The sequence below is a fragment of the Microchirus variegatus genome (genome assembly GCF_963457635.1).
Source record: "Microchirus variegatus genome assembly, chromosome: 3".
Classification (NCBI taxonomy): Eukaryota; Metazoa; Chordata; class Actinopteri; order Pleuronectiformes; family Soleidae; genus Microchirus; species Microchirus variegatus.
This window is the reverse complement of record NC_139804.1, coordinates 19,339,539-19,357,282: the sequence shown is the minus strand read 5'-3', so window position 1 is coordinate 19,357,282 and position 17,744 is coordinate 19,339,539. Positions and strand designations below refer to the sequence as shown.

The window sequence follows — 17,744 nt, the reverse complement described above, 5'->3', positions numbered from 1 at the left end:
TTTCATTGGCCCAAATAGTCAGTTACCTGTGTCTTTTTAAAGTACACACTATAAAATAATATCATAACAACACAAAAGTTGAAATTTGGGCACATTTTACTAACAGTCAAGGCACCCATACACTAGGTGATAATATAAATGTACTGTATAAAAACCCATTGAGGTGGTGTATGATGTAGGAATTTGAATTAGAAAATAGAAAGAGGGTAATGCTAATGGGAGCATTAAACATGACTTGGGCCAAAGCTTTGCCAGAAGATGACATTGCTGAAGACAGCTTTAAAACACTTGTATTTTAATGCATAATTGCATATATAATGCATGGAAAGTTGAAGTCTTGGTTCAACATAGCTAGTTTGGGAAAATGGGTAAAATCAGGAATGTATTGACTTGCGATAATATGCCCGAAAATAGATTTAGCTTCCTGCATGTTGACAGCCACTACGTGTCTGCTGGAATTGCTATTTTGGAGGCACAAATAGGAAATATCAGTTAGCCCATCTTTCCCCTCCCTCATTGATCCTCACCATGCAGTGGAGACCCAGAGGGGCTGCTGGACAAGCCTGGTATGGGACTGCAGCGGCCCCCGATACCTCCTCCTCCGCCCAGAATGCAAGCACCTCCTCCTATGCCTCCTCCTCCTGATGCAGCCGCCCTGTTCAGCTCCTGCTCAATCTCCTCCAGGCCAGCGCTCTTTTGAAAGCGAGACATCCTGTTGACAACCCTCGGGGACATGTGTGTGCGTGCACAGGGTGCACCGCCGTAAGAGTTGATGGGAAAGACATGGGTGGTGCCACGCAGGGTGCTGATTGCTACCCAGCGACTATCTTGGCTGAAACACATGTCTTGGACCTGGATGGGAACAGAACAGGTACAGAGGTCAGGGGGACAGCGAGCGGTGACAGTTGGAGGATGAAATGGAGAATGTGCAGAACAGATGAGCAATGGAGTCACTTCCAATGTCTATTCACTAATTTTCAGGCTGGTGGTTCCAAAATACAGTACCTCAAGCAAACATTATTTTATTTATGCCCTGGTTAATGACACCAAGGCGAAACCCTCATCAAAGCTGTTGTCAACAAAAACCGTAATTTAAACCATAGTCAAATTGCCTTATTTTAACTAACCCCATTTTACAATGTTTGCTTAGGGTCTCTTAGTCTTGACCAATGATGTAATTACTGACAGCTGCTTTAATTGAAAATTGACATAAAATCCGGAAAAAATAATTAATTAAAAAAATATTACAATAATAATAATACAAAATATTGTCCTGTAAGTTAAAGGAAAAAAACAAAAAAAAAACAGTCATCCCTGATATCCACATGTGAATTTAGTTGAACATATAAATTCACATGTAGTAATAATAATAATAATATGATAATACTTTTAAGCTGTATCAAGACTCTGTAAGAAATACACACTTTCAGTCATTGTCTACTGATTCTTCCTTTGGTACAGTTCCTCTGGCGTGAAAGCAACCAAACCAAATGGGACGAAACGGTCTAGTTTAATGCATTATGGATATGAGATGAGATACGGAATTACCCTGACTTTCCACCGAGCGCGTCAGCGGCGTGGAACGTTGGCGCTGCGGTTTTGCAACGTCCTCTGCCCAGTGTCAATCCCCACCGGGGTCACACAAGAAGTCGCGGCGCGCCGGGTGGAAATACTCACATTGATTAGAGTGGTAGCGTCCAACTCCGGTGACCGCCACGCTGACGTTTCGCGGCCGGTGGAAATCGGGGGTTAGTCCGGTTCCAGTGCCGATGGTCTTCACGGTCTATTTTGGTTCGTTTAGAGCTCCGCATATGTGAAAGCAAACCGTATCCATGTCTGTTTGCTACATTGTAAAAAAAATTTGACTGGTGAGGACCATTCAAACTATAGGTGTGAAAGCACCCTAAATCTACAATTAAGTTTGTTAATAAATCTGTGAAGAAAATTTTGATCTAACAAAGGTCATTCCATGATTATAATGTGACTGCCATGTCACTACTTTCACTGTAGATTCACACACTGAATGGTAACATTAGCAAGACTTGGGTTCAGTGTTTGTCACACAGATAAATATATCATTCTGACTGAATGACAAACAATAATTAGTGTGAGAGCATCTAACAATAGCTATTGGCTAAGGTGATAATGGGATATGAGCTGTTTTGCTGGCAAAATAGATGACTAAGAAGAACTTCAGAATTACTGGCGTCCTTTGTTAGTCCTCTTCAAATAGTGACTGACTCTTAGGGAGCAGACACTTGAGCAGATAAAATCTCCCTGGGCATGTCAGACATGCAGGAAACCAGACAGATAGGCTGCAAAAGACAACACAAGCAAAGGAGCATAGGAGGAAAAAAACGAAAAAAAAAGGAGTGAGGTGACATTCTGATGAGGTGATAGTGTGCTGATACATCGTCCATCTTTCAACATTAAAAAAAAAAGGCTGGAGAAGGTGGACGGAATAGGGGGAAAATGAAAGGTCCAGGAGAAAGTTGAGGAATGTCTAACTCAAGTCATCCAGTCAGACAGAAAGCTCTGTACCTGCAAGCCTTTCTAATCTATTGCCAGGTCAGACCAAGTAATTGTTCCCAGCAATGACAGTTAATTGGGTATCCTCAGCATACCAGACGGTTACTTTACTTCACAAAGATGAGTGAAAGAAGAGGCCTGACCTCTGCTGTGGCGGATTAGGGATGGCTCAGAGATGAGAAAGAGCTACTTTGTGTAGTTCGTAATTGGTCATAATAGTCCTGTCAGAGCCCTGACTGTAAATGGGTACCTTGACTTCAGTATCAAATTTATTTTATCAGGTAAGGGGGAGTTACCTGAAGGATGGTTGTGATTGTACTTGCACTTTAACAAACATGCATATATAAAACAGTCGCAAAATGTTATCTTTAAAGGGTTGAATGTTCAGTTACAGGCATGTGTTGATGTGAAGGCAGCACATTCCTTCTGTCCATGGTGTTGTTGATGACATCCTTGACAGCTAGGATGATGTCAATATGGCATGTTTAATGCTTCCAACTTTTTATTTGACACCTGATTAAGCAAATCAAGCAGATGTACAGAGAGACAATAACCAACAACTCAAGTCTCTGCAGTGCAAGAATGATGAGTCAATATGAGGGAAAGTTGGGTGCGGTTTTAATGCTTTGCTTCATATTTGCCAGACAACTGCACTAATGCAGAATTGAGTTACGTCAATCTAAGATACAATAAATAATAATGATACAAATAAGCAGTTAACGCAAGTTTGTTTACTTCTGGTGTGCGGGATTGTTGGGCAGAAGGTTTCATTTTAAGAAGGAAAGCGAAGGAACCATTGATAAAACAAAAGTTACCTGGGTGTCACGGCACAATTTATCGACAATGACCGGAAGTTGCGATCCTTTGCCCTGACTGTCCAAAAAAACAGTTGTGTGATTAATTGCTGAGACCTGTGCTGAGGAATTCCTCGACATCACCAATGCTGTAAGTAAAACTAACCACCGATAGTGCCCGTAATATGGTGGCAGCTGCCTGGAGACTTCTGAGTTTTGTTGGCCTTTATTTTAAGATGACCTGGTTGGCCTGAATCTTGATAGGCCTGAATCTCTTTGAAATAACATAGTTTTACATTTAGTTCTGTGTTTAAAAATATAATATTATTAAACAATGGTGTCTGAAATGCACACTGTCTGATTACACATTAATATTAGAAGAAAAAAGCTTTAAATCCTGTTTATCTAGATTCATTTTTTTTATCTATTGACAGCCCTAATAATAACATAAGAATAATCAATTAAATCCATTCACAAATCTGTTAAGATGATTTCACAGCAAATATCATGCAAGTTATTTTGCCCATATAAGATTATAAAGTCAAGACAAAGATTTGAATAGATGTAAATGAGTTGCACCTGGCAAAACGAATCCTGCAATGTGAATTTCACATCTCTGCATCTATGCTGCCATATTGACTCCAGTCACTTGAGTCAATGAGTCAAACAAGATTGGGCAAAGAGGGAGATGGCTTGGCAGAAAGTGAGTGAAGACATTGGACTACTTGTAAGTTCTGAAAAATGTGCGATACTTGATTCAAGTTGTTGGTTGAAATTTACAGTGAACACAGTAAGCTCTCCAATTAACATTAGCACTGTTATAAGGTGAGTATTTATGGGTTTTATTTTACTGCAGAAACAAAAATGATTCAAGTCAAAAAGTTCCTTTTTGTACACTACAGCTTCCTCTCCTAAAGTAAACATGGGTTTCTCATCCACATGAAACTTGAATGTACGCACTTTTCACAGAAAGCCTAAAGCACGTGGGTTATGTAAGTGCAAGTATAATCACACTGCTACAGCTGGCCTTGATAAACCCCGATCAGTGGAATCACACCCGATGATGCACGGCTGCAAAGTTTAGCAGAAACAAAGTGTCATCCTTGTAACCCCTGAGACTAGTAATCTCCAGTTTGACCACAGTCATCCATGGTCTGGTCCTCATTCAGCCCCTTACAGCTGTTATCAGCTGCAGGTCTGTTTACCTGGCCTCGGGTCACTGACAGCCAGCCGCATGTTTGGTCACTGGAGACAGATAAGGCGTCTCTCCACCCACCTCACTGAAGACTTTATCACTCTACAGTGTGTGTGTGTGTGTGTGTGTGGGTGTGTGTGTGTTGATAACCTCTGGCCCAAGCACTAGGCTAAGGCCAGCATTCACTGTTTACAACAGGTTGGATCAAAGCAGGCTCAGTGTGCAGCCGGTCAGCGGACCTGCCGTTTGGTCATACATTAACTACAGGCTGGCAGGCTGGGTGTGCGTGTGTGCATCCAGTCAATAAAACTGAACTGAACAAGGCCTGAAGTAGTTTTGCTGAGTAAGCACGTCAAACTGCAAGGTTTATGCATGCCATCGTTGTGACTTGCTTGAGTTTAATTGAAGGTGTTTTACCTCTCATTTAAGAATATTCTTCAGTTCTGACTTACTGGTGGACAATCAGGTTATTTGGCCTTATGTAGGCCAGATACCTGTCTAGAAAGTTGTTGAGCTGAAAAAATGCAGGTCATACACCCCTGAGCCATTTTCCGGTTGTTTTACCCAAGTCGAGATGTGAAAGTGGGTCTTTTGGGTCACCTGAGAGACACCGTCTGCTATTGTGTGTGCTGGTACTCATGCTATTTGTTCTGTGGGTGTTGATCCTTTTTGAAACGGAGCTCACGACAGCATTGTAGGTGACTGATAGTTGTGGTTATTGTGAGGGTTGAGTGATGGTTACCAGGTTAACGAATATGGCTTGATTACATTTTCTTTCAAACCACCTGTCTTACATTCCCAATATACATTAAAGTGCACAGCTGAGTGCTGTCCTGATGAACATTACAATGCTCTACATAAAACACATTGCTCTGCTTTGCCTTGAAGTTATGTGCTTTGGGTGCATGAGTCTGTCTTTCTGTCTTAAAGTGTTGCAGGATTTAAAGTGTACAGGGATTGTTGAAAATCCTCCCAAGCAATAACAATTGTATTCTGTTTATTGCCGTTTTCTCGCTTTTCATATTATTCATCTGGAGGTTTTGATGAAGGCCCAGTTTGAGTAGCCACAGGTTGCTAGTGCTTGCCTGTTGTCTTTCTGGTCCTTCACCTTTGATCTCGACCCAAATGCAAAGTATTTCAATATGATAATAAGATGATAAGCTAGTTTGACTTGACACAGGTGTGTGTTTGCGTTTCAAACCTTAGCCTCAGTTTCCCCGCGATGCAAAGTGTAGAGATGGTGAACAGCACTCTGTGAGGAGGTCCATGGGTGGGTAAGGATCTGGAAAACGTGAAAATCGTGGCCCAACGTGTCAGCAGTCACCAGCAGCATTCCTACAATGAATGGACAAACAGTCATTGTTGTGCCATAGTTCTTTTGTGAATCCAGTGTTTTATGTGTCGTTTCAACTTTCAAATGTATTTTCTTTACTTATGACAAATATTTTTTTTCTACTTTTATGCTTAATTTTATTTAAGAAGGACCAACTGCTGCCATATCCAATGCCGTATGCATTAAACCTTAATTTTTCAATCATACTCGACATGCCTTTTTTTCCACAGCTATATTGTATTATCATTGTAGTGTGTTTTATGGGCAACAAATAAAACCTGCCTTTTAATGAACTCCAATATATTTGTGTGTGCAGTGTCCCTTATGTTTAATGTGACCAAACTAAATGAATAGATAAGCAGTACCCCAAGATAAGTGTCAAAGCCAATCGACTGAAAAATGTCAAATCACTATGAAGGATAAAGTGACTTTCAACTTTTTTGAGGTGAGTTGTCTTGATTACTCAACCTAACTGGCACTTGATGACTTCAGAGTCCTTTTAAATTAAGTCCATAATTCTTCTTTACAAACTGGGTGAAACAGATTAAGAGACATCGAAATCCAAGGGGCAGTCATAAAAGATGATCTTGATCTATTTTATGGAAATAGAGTGACCAAAATTAGATTAAAAATGTGTAACTATAACTGCCATATAATGTCTACATTTTAGCCTGTAAACAATCACTTACAATGTCCAATTATACCAAAGCACAAAATATCAAGTTAGTTTAAAACTTTGTGGGTTCCAAAGGTTTCAGAGTCATGTTGGACTCCACTGCACATCTCCTGTAGAAATCAAAGAGTAGATATTTTTTTTTCCCTTTTATTTGACAAAGATTTAAAAAAAAAAAAATGCAGCTGGTCAGAGATACTCCAACAAGTGCCTGTGTGAAAATTCTGCTGATACACTGCTAAATCGATACAAAGCCAGGCCAACCAAAATATTTAAACTGTACTTCATTCCAACAGCTTGCATGAAGGCAGCCAACTCTATCAACTGTGCAGGACACAAGCTAGAAGCCATGACAGAATTATTGTGCCTTTTGAACAAACTAACCAGCCCATTAAAATAAAACCAGCTATCATTTGTTGCTGTCATAAAACACAGCCTTCCCTCACATTGGTAGCCCTGTCTGGTTAAAAGCAAGGCTTGAGTCGTGTGCTTCTTCAAGAACAGGCAACATGATAAGTGTCTGTAAAAGAGAGAATCTATGTACTCATACATCCGCGTATGGTTATGGGTGTGTGTGAGTGAGTGCACGCATAGAGATCCACCGAACCACAGCTCAGCAAGTGTAACCCCCACTGACAGGCCCATTCATTTGGTTCCATTTTATTTGAAGCTCATCAAACTCCAGAAAGTATAGGCCCTCACCATAAACAACATGCTCAACAAACCACACCAGAACAAACCAAGATCTAAACTGGCTCAGCTCGAAAAAAAAAAAGCAGCCCTCGTTTTCAAAGCACAACCCGCGCCCATCCCCAGAAGCCTTCTGGATGAGATGTTACAAACAAATCTGTAGATCAGGCGGTAACTCAAATTGTTGGAAACGCATCGCTGATACAGTGCAAGATTTGAAAATATGTCTAAACCTCTGACTTTCTGACAACTCCCAGACATAAATGATATTAAAGTAATTAGTCATTTTCCTCTGAGTTTTCCCCAATGGAATCTTTTATGTGGCAGCTACAGTAGGTTTTAATTAGTGGCCAGTCTTTATTGGGTGGTATGTCAAATGTGAAAAGAGGAGGTTGCAATGGCATGAGATTAAAAGGATTCAGTAACACGTGCAAAGGAGATGGAAAACACTCCCTATGTGGAAAAAGAAGCCAAGGGTGCTAGAAAATGTTGCACATTCATTCAGATGTGAAAGTTTTGTGTTTGTTTTTGAGGCTTCTGTAGAAGACCAGTTATATTTAAAGAAGATGAAGAGGTGGAATGAGGGAAGGACAGAGTCGATGAGCTATGGGGTCATGAAGATTATCAGAGGTGGAGGGAGAAAAGCAGGAAAGAATGCCAAGTGAAGTGTGCATTAAGACAGTGGTTAGCCATTCATGCTGTATCAGAGAGACCAGAAAGCCAGAGAGCTAAGGCCCAGGGCCTGTAAACTCTTGAAAACCCACGCCCCAAATGAGGTGCCAAGCCACAAGAAGCATTTGCGTCAACTGGGAATACAGAGAAAAAAGGGACGGGGCCCTTCTAATTATAGAGTCTGGAAACGGAAGCGCAGGGTGATTAGGAGTTGAGGCGCTGCGGCCTGTTTATCTGGGAGCTTCCTCTCACTCTTAAACCTTCTCTCCCCTGCACCCCACTCTCTTTTCTTTCTTTCTTTTTTCTCCCACCTCTCTGTTTTGGAGGCCCCGCCCATCCAGTGGCTGGAGAATCATGCCCCAGGGGTTTCTGACAGATGAGACTTGGCCGCTGGTTTTTGGTCAGAGCCAGCGTTTCTCTTGTGCTGATGGTAGAGTCTGGGCTCCAAAAAAGTAACAGCTTAGAAAGGCTGGAGAGCTTTGTGAGTTCGAGTGCCCGAGCACTGGGGCTTTTGTGGCGTTGTTGAAATACAGAGGCCCTCACCGAGAGGCGTCAGTTGGTTAGCCTGCGGGAAGGCCAAATTAAAAAGTAGCTGAGCCGCTCGGCGGGTGAAAAGAAAGGGTTTCGGGGAAACCAGAGGCTGGACGGAGAAGGGTTTGACACGTCCTATTTATAACACCTTGTCCCAGGGGTTACAGTGTTATTTACGATGTTTTAGTACCAAAATCACTGGCACACGCACACAGACATGCGCTAAAGTGGAAGGGATGACCTCTAATTTGCCATGTGCGCGAGACATGCGTCTGTATGGGACATGAGGGAAGTGATATAATCATTTCCATAAATATCTGCTTTTGCTTTATGCTTTTTTTTTCTTCTGTGGCCCAAAAATCTTTTTGTTTTGCTTTGCTCCAGGGTTTACTGTCCCATCTCTGACCATCCAAACAGAAAACATCTGCTCAGTCCCAATAATAGTGGAAGGATGTTTCATTTACAAAGTGTCTAGGCAAGCTTTATTCTCAACAAAGTCAGATGGGACAAGGGAGAGAGGGAGAGAGAAAAGCAAAGGGAGAAGTGGAGAGAGCAACAAAGAAGGCAGTGATTTCCCTACTTGGCAACACAAAAGGCCACAACAAAACTAGTCCACTTTTTAATTAACAACACTGGGCTCCAGAAAAGCTTTGAAAATCGAGAAAATGTCAAATTATAACCATGTGGAAGACATAAAGCCTACAACATGGAGTACTCGAGGGATTCAGATAGCTTTACTGTTACTAAGATGCATAAACTTCAGAGCAAATTTGCCAAATGCACAAATGAAAGACTATCCATCGTAAGACAGGGCTTTGTCTTCAGGGCTGCCAGTTTGGACAGAACAAAACTGGGTGTCTGTCTGTATGTACTTATAGTACAAATAAATCAGATATATACAACATATTAGCTTCAAAAAGTGAAGCCTACTTTTTTGTGTTGTGAATTCAATTTAAAGGTCAATTGTATAACATTCAGGAGGGCTTATTGGCAGATATTGTATATACTACCCATTAACAATATACAGAGTATAATTTCAAAGAATAAGATTTGCATATGTACTTTAAAATGGGGCTATGCATGTATTGGGATATTGCATGTATTGTAATTGTTTTATTAAAAACATGTCAAGCAACTGAATTCAGTCAAGAAATCAAAATGCCTTCAAACCTTTCAGAGTTTATACTGCAAACTACAGCATAATATACTTACGGTTACTCAAGTAAAGGTAGTAATAATAAAATAATGTGTTATTTTCTTAGCCACGGAAAATTGTGCTACTGGCTGAAGTGCTAATTGAAGGAAGGAGGAATGTACCATACTTTCACCACCCTAGCACAACACTAATTTATGAGCAGTTTTATTTTCACTGCACAGCAGAGTAGGTATTAGACTGACTCAGACGCTACCATGCCAAAGTCAGCAACCTCTTGCATAAAAGAGCCCATGTCCATGTTTACTTTGAATTATCACCTAAAATTATAAGATATACCGCAAATGAAAAAAAAAGGTTAAGAAAAGCGTACATGTATATTTTCAATTTTGATAATGATAAAAATAATCCTTGTTCAAAACAACTTGATTTTCATATGTTGTTGTTCATGATTTTTGGCAATTGTGAGGGCTGTATACTCACAGAAATGTAGAGATATGGCAATGTTGCTACAACAAATCCACGAGGTCAGAAACAAGCAATTAAAGAGACCTAGACATGAGGTCAAAATGAAAATGGCAGCAACCAAGAAGTAACAAACTACACTATTCCCTACACATGAATCCTGTATGTACACAACTATTGCAAGAGGCTGGAGTAGGAAGGCAATCTCAATGTTTACGATGTTTAAAAACATACAGATTGTGTATGATTTCATGAAATGCCCTTTCTCCCAAACATTTACTTACACAGTAGCCAAAGCTAAAAGACAATGAACTGTTTTACATTTTTCTTCAAAATGATCCTGAATAAGTAAATCTCACACTTCATTCCAGGACATGGGCAGAAAAGGCAGGCGGAGTGACAGAAGGTGGGTTAAAGCTACAAAGAAAAACAGAGAGAACCACTAAGGAAAATAGAGGGGAAAGGTGCTTACGGTTCATTTGATGTACAGTGGGCTGAAACCAAGGGTTGAGATTTTCCTGCGCACTTTACAGGCGGACCACCTGTGAGCACTCAGATATTAATAGATATGAAAAAGGTGTTTGTGTGGCTAACCTAGTTGAGCAGTTACAATTAGTTTGATATTACTATGTTGGAATGCCTACTTGTCTAACAGGGCAAAACCCGCTTGACTTTAAAGTCATGCCGATGCACAAGGGGCAGGCACCGTAGCGGTCAAGTTCATAAAGCGTGACTGCTCTCAAGGCAGCGCTCCAGGCTTGTTCTTTCATCACCTTAAGTGGAAAACACACTATTTGAGTCTGTTTTATGGAGCATTTAGATATTTACACAATTCCTGTTGGAGTTATGAGAAGGGAGAGGGTTTTTGCCTCTCTTTTTATTTTTCTTTGAACCATCCAATAGGCATGGCACAGGATTACTGGCTGCATAATAACAAAAGGTAAAAATGTTAAAGGAAGTCAGAGTCAATAACTTCACCTGCATGAGTTCATCCACCAATGTCAAAACCCCAATTTACTGCTGCTAATCCTTGTTCCCAGTCAATCCCAATACTTTGTTTTATGTCTGTGGTTTCACAACCTGAGACAAACATGTTCTCACAGCAGCTTAGAGAGAACTTTAACACCAAGCTGCTTTTGAAGCCACGTTTAAAAAGCCCCAAAACAAATTGCTCCCATCCACAATCTTCTGATTAAGAATATGGGACAATGTTCAGAACGTAATCCCCTCAGTGAGCAAATTGGCAGACAGTGAGGCTGGAGAGGTAAGCTCCTTGCATTTGCATGGTCTCTTTTTAATTTCCCAGTGTTCTTGTATGGTAACTAATGGAATCCCTTTAAACATTCACAGCCTCTGGTCACAGGTAAGATATCACAGTGGCCCCAATTGTCAATTGTCATTACAAGGAAAAAAAATAGCTGTGTGTGTGAGAAGAGAGACAGGAGTCAAGCTTCCTTTCTTTATAAAGCTGCATGAGTAAATGTACTTAATAGTGGCTTCTACACAGTCTTAGTGATTTTCTGAGTTGCAAAATGAAGATTTATTTCAAGATAGCATAATTCTTTTTTGATTATCTGTCAGATTAACACCGTCATGGTTAATCTGGCAAAAAAGTCACAACAGAAATTTAAACTGCAATGTGGACATGCATGCAACGTGAGTGGCTGAAGGGTTTGCCTATAGACTGTCATGCAACTTTCTTTTTTGGAAAGAAAAGAAATACTCAAAAATACTGACCGTCTTATACTGGCTGATGCAGAACACTGCATCTTAGGCCCCTTTACACAGGGCATTAACATGTATTTTCTGTGTGGACAGTAATATCCGATCTGCCAAGCTACTTCGGGGGGTGGTCAGAGACGAGTTGTGACCACATTGAGCAGAAGTTTAAATCTAACGAGTCTCCGATGCATCGCCGCTCCACCCACAACAACTACATGTATTTTACATGAGAAATACGTTGGTGACTACAAGCAAAGCTGACGTGAAAGTGCACGTCACGACAAAACTGCAGTCTCCTCTGCTTTCGGATTACCTTTCCCTGCCTCTAAAAGCAGATTCCATACAACAGGGCGACTTCCGGCTATCGTTGTTGTTGTTGATGTCGTTGATATGGCAGCACATGAGTAGAGGGCGAGGTGACGTAAACGGGGAGTGACCGTGATCGCACAACAATCGGATCTTGATGTGGAAACTGGAGACGCATGTTAAAACCTGGTGTAAATGCATGTGAAGTAACATCTCATCATTATCTGATCACAGAAAAACACATACTAATGCCAGTTGTAAAGGGGACCATATACCCACTGGTGCACCTGTTCAACAGGTTGTTCATGCAAATATCTAAGCAGCAACCTTTCAGCATAATGTAAATCAGGTGATCTGAGATAGAACAAGACTTCTGCGTCTTCTCCAGGTTTCACAGGAAAATCTGGAACACGACAAGGGCAGTTCTCACTGTTCTACTCAGCAGATGTCTGTATGTGGATGCTCAGAGGAAAGGTTCATAGCCAAGCATTGGTAACAATGTCTTGAAGTCAGTGACCGTCAATGTATTGGAGTGTTTCAGGAATGCAGATATGGCCTCGGGTTACTTGTTGATTAAGAACCAAGTCTGTCCATGCTCATCTGGTGGGAGGAGCTTAGGACAGAGAGCCCATCACAAAACTCAACAATAAACCATTTCATGTTAGAGATCCTGCATTTTCTGTAGCTTTAAACCCCTGTATATTATTGCTTAACTATACAAACTCAAGTATGCTACATAGGATTAGGTGAACACTTGTTAATTTACAGTAATTGTCAGCAAATCAGTTGTGCTTTGAAAACATTCAATATTGTTTTGCTTTTTACTCCATTTTCACTCATTTTTGCTAAGCATCATTCTGTGGAGCTTCACACATTAAGTTAAAGATGTTGACACATTTGTTTAGCAGTACATTATAGTGTTATAAACCATTTACTAAATGTTTAAAATGAAGCCAAAACCCAACATTTTAAAGTTATACCTCCTTTGGGGAACTGTGGTAGTCTTTTACTCGAACCAATGTTCCTTTACATGCATTCCTTTTCAGTAAGGTCAGTGGGATGAAAGGGTGGTTGGGATTTTGAAATTAAGAAAATAGTGACATTTACACTCAATGTTGTGTTTATTTATGTGGTCTTCCACCGTAAAAATGCTTTGAAAAAAATGTACTCTATAGCACCATCCTCAGACTAAGATGTTGACATGTTTGGATGTGGTGGACAGAATGAAAAATATGCAAAGAAAATGAATTCTCCTAAGGGGATAGCATGATTAATGCATTAGGAAATTTGACTACCATGGTCCATGATGTGCCCAACTGATTCATATAAAAAGCTCACTCTGGGCTCATACACTGCAAAGAGCCTGAGCGCTGGAGTGCTTGAATAGCTTCCTGTTGGCTGCTTGAACTCACCAATAGCATGGAATAATTAGCTGTAACAGCTACTTCAGATTTTCCAAACTATATTTGGCTGAGCGGATCAAATTCTCTTGATACAAAGAGTTATTTTGGAAACAATTTTGACACACAATGTTTATATCATTTTAAAGCTAGTTGCTCCTTTGGTAATGATAACACAGGATTTCAAACTCTGTGGCCGCTACAATCGCCTGACAGTACTCTTGGGTTTTCATTTATTTTCCATCCAGCCCCTTTATATGTTGAGAGAGTATGATAAACACTAAGTCTTGTTGGCCACTGGGGGGTTTTACACTTATAGTGTGAGGGGGAAAAACAAGTTTTCAATTTATGGGGAATACTAACTTAAATATTCAGTGTGTAACAATGAGGTAAACTTATTGCCATCTGCAAAAATGTAAGATAGAATTATTATACTTAATTTGTGTAAGTCAATCACCTGAGGTCAGCTGTACAGACATCCATGTTTTTACAGTAGGCCACAATGGATAAAGTAAACATCTTTGGAGTGCTGTTGCTAACTGAAGGCTACATAGTTTCTCAACCACATTTAAAAGGGAAGGGTGATATTCAGCAGCAACATGCAGCTTTACCAGTAACTGTTGTTAAATTTTACAAACTGTCACCTCTTCCCATCAAGCCATCCACGTACACTGTGAGAAAGTCAAAAATGAGGTGCGTGTTACCACAATGTGGGGGATGTGAATGACTCCACACTGCTGAAGCTGTGACGGCGAGTATGGGCGAATGATGAGTATGGGGGCAGCTGTGGCCTAGTGGTTAGGGCTTCAAGCTTGAGACTGGAGGGTTCGAACCCCGACCTGTCCGCAGCTGTCACTGCTCCCCGAGCGCCGCTGAATGCAGGCAGCTCACTGCTCTGGGTTAGCATGTACTTCACCTCACTGTGTGCGTTCACTAACTCACGGATCGGTTAAAATGCAGAAATTGGAAATTTCCCCACTGCGGGACTAATAAGGGAATCTTAATCTTAATGATGTGTGTCGAATCTTTCTTCAGACAAAGCCCTGAGTCATGGCAACAGCACAGCTAGATGATTCTCCTCCATGTTGTTACTCACTAACCTTAGTGTTACAGTGACATTTTGTCGGTACTCTGCTGTCAATATTCTTTAACATCAGTGAGGATGGAGAGCATCACCTCATGAACAAACTAACATTGCGGACAATGACTTTAAAACACTGCAGTTGGTTGGTTTGTAAAGTACTGAACATTTGTGATACGCTACTTTCTATTCACAGAGTCAAAACTAAATATAGAGAAGCAGAATTCAGTATCTATGCTCCACAGTTGTGTAACAATCTCCTAGATATCTACTGCGACACTAGGATCTTTAAAATCAGTGGTGGATGATGATTAAATCAGATAGGTACAACTAGTGTTTCTTCATCTAAATAAATAATGAATAACTATTTGTATATCATTTTATGTTTGCCATGATGTCTTTCAGATGTTCTGCAAATTTGAATTGTATACACAACTACAGTCCCTTAGCTCCCCATTTTGTGGTCCTTTTGATAACCACAGTTAGACCCGGCCTGATTTTGTTCCATTATGTTTCTTATCTAGCTATAATGCTGTTTGTGCTGCAATTACACAGACATGCACAAGGGCAAGGAATAACAGTTCTGCTGAGTGTTTTATGTGCAGAGAGATGTATATTGTGAGTTCACACCACCTTGTCACTGAGATGCTAAATCAACACAGGCTTAATGGTTTTAAATTCTGGTAAGACATGTTTCTTCAGAAACCAATATCATGAAGCTAAAATAATACGAACTGTATTCACTGCAGGAAGACATTACGTTGTCACAATTACCGTCAGATTTTTAATACTGATTAATGTGTGGTACTATTCAAACAAGTAACATGGATTATTAATTGAAATATTAATGCAAACGACTGGTGTTCCTCTATTCTATTGAAGCTCATTCAGACTCTTAACCACTAAGATACACTAACAAAAGTAAGCTGTAAAAGTCATAAATCACAGGGATCCAAGGGCTTTCTGATTATGCTAAATAGCATGTTTTATAAAGTCGAACTGGGTCATTTTTTATAAATCTAACCACAGGGAACAGAGAAATAGGAACTCTCAACGTGTACTTAGTTGACAGCTTGTCTTAAATGTTCATCCAAAAACAATGACAGTTTTTTTGGGGTTTTTTTTTTTTGAATGAACTAGTCCTTTAAAGGCTGTCATGGTACTCATTTATATTGATTTATTACAGGGAAACCACATCATGTCAACAGGCGACTCCATGTCACAATGAATGGCCAATACATGGTTTTCAGTAAATTCTTGGTCTCTGTCTGCTGGCACAGTCAACATATAAGACACTGCAAATGCAGCTGAGCGACCAGCCCAAGCTTTGACAATAATGACATAATCATTATGCCACTAAAAACTGAGACATGATGATTATGATTACCCAACAATAGTCTAGTAGAAGTAGAATTCAGAGCTGGAGAAAACAGCCCATGGTGTCCCCAGTCAAAATACTGAGAAGATGCTGCTGTAAATCACATGTGAGCGAGCTGTGAGAGCTAATTACTGTCTTGGTGTGAAGACACAACTCAATCCATGCTAAATGTGTGGCTATAAATGTGCGGCCAAGCGGAGCTGCTTGTGTGTGGGAATTCCCCTCGTGTTCAACATGTGCGTGTGGGTCCAGGGTTTTTCGGCAACGGCCTGGTTTCTTTCACACATCAGTGAGATGGAGAGACAGAGTTATTACACCACGGAGAGCTGCCTCCATGGCACAGCTGCCTCAATGGTCAGGCTCAGCAGGCCAGGCTAGTCATTAGACTGGCCTGTTACTAAATCAGGGCTATGGTTTATGGGACAGTTCCGTGTGGAGAGAGAGATTCAGTCTTGATTCATCTGCCATTACTTGTGGCTTTGATCGGGTATTCAAAAATTCCATATTCAAAACGTTTCGTTGGCAGCACAGAAAAAAATCAAGCTGTGAATCTGTGGCAGACTAATGGGTTTTGTAAGACTCAAAAAGGGGGGAAATGAAAGAGCACAAGAGTGAATGTACACCTGAATCCAGTTTAAGCACAAATGATTTGAATGATTCACGGTCATAAGTACAGGCAGCAAGATCTGTTTTGAAGAAAAAGCAACAGCGACAGACCAAATTATGTTTTCTATTAAACTTAATGAGGTTGCTGCTTCTGATAATAATCCAGTCAGTGATTCTGTGAGTGCTGGTGTGTAACTAAAAGAACACTTTTTTGTAAAACATGAACATACAGTAATTACCACAAGACCTGAATGTCCTGAATGTACACAGTGGTTTGGGTCACTGCATTGATTGAATAATTAAAAAAGAAAAAAGAAAAAAAAAAGTACAGAACATATTTGAGCCTCTTGTTCTGCTATTATATTAGATATTATTGCTGCTACTTAAATGTTAATCTGCACTTTTTTACACCTTTACATTCATTTGGTAACTATAATTACAGGTCACAATGAAACTAAAGATTATGTCATACGTGTACTTTTTAAAAATAAATGGGATATTACTGATGTATTAATTATTTAAGTGGGAGAAAATGTGATTGTATTATGTTTATTTAGAAAGTCATAACATAATTAAAATGAATGATCTTCAAGTATCCTATATTATGTAGAATGGTTTAGTTTTTTATTTGTATTTAGCTACACTGTTACCGATCAATTCTGGTATCTTTTAGTGAAGTGTTATAACTTGTCAAATGTTACATAAATCAAAATGTAGTTGATAACACGGTTTTACTACCCACTCAAGGCTGAAGAAAACTATACAAAGCCTGAGAGAGAAATTGCATGACAACATTTTGAGGGCTGAGACAAACACTCTCTCTTTAACTAGTGAGGCAATCATTTCCTCGATTAAGTAATGTATTCAATTTCCTGAAGACTAAATGTACTGATGTGATCAGATGTCAGAACTTGCAGTGAATGCTAAGGCAAATATTTAATTAGAGTTGTAGTTGTTGACAAGCAGTTGTCCATCAATGTGGGATTGAATCAATGAAAACAAAATAAAATGCATTTTAAGGAATTAAACTACTACTTTTGCTCCTACAGTATATTCAATTGCATTAGCACCAATCTACACTCTTAAAATTATTTTATATGTTTTGCATGTTTTTTTTTTGTTTGAATACATGACTGGTAATTAAAATGTTAACAATAATGTTGCAACGTTTACTCTACACTACTCCTGTATTCAAAATGCTTCATTCACCACTGCA

At 39.9% G+C, this 17,744-nt stretch overlaps 1 protein-coding gene across 1 annotated transcript in view; it reads right to left on the bottom strand.

Moving 5' to 3' along the window:
- The window catches only part of bcas3 (BCAS3 microtubule associated cell migration factor), a gene marked incomplete at its 3' end in the record, with an annotated part of 297,380 nt that overhangs the window by 231,909 nt on the left and 47,727 nt on the right, over positions 1-17,744 (bottom strand). The window contains exons 14-15 of the mRNA XM_083886876.1: positions 5,720-5,853; positions 528-852 (exon numbers count right to left, since the gene is read on the bottom strand). Coding sequence (XP_083743002.1) covers positions 528-852; positions 5,720-5,853 — 459 coding nt within the window. The remainder of the gene's footprint in view (positions 1-527; positions 853-5,719; positions 5,854-17,744) is intronic.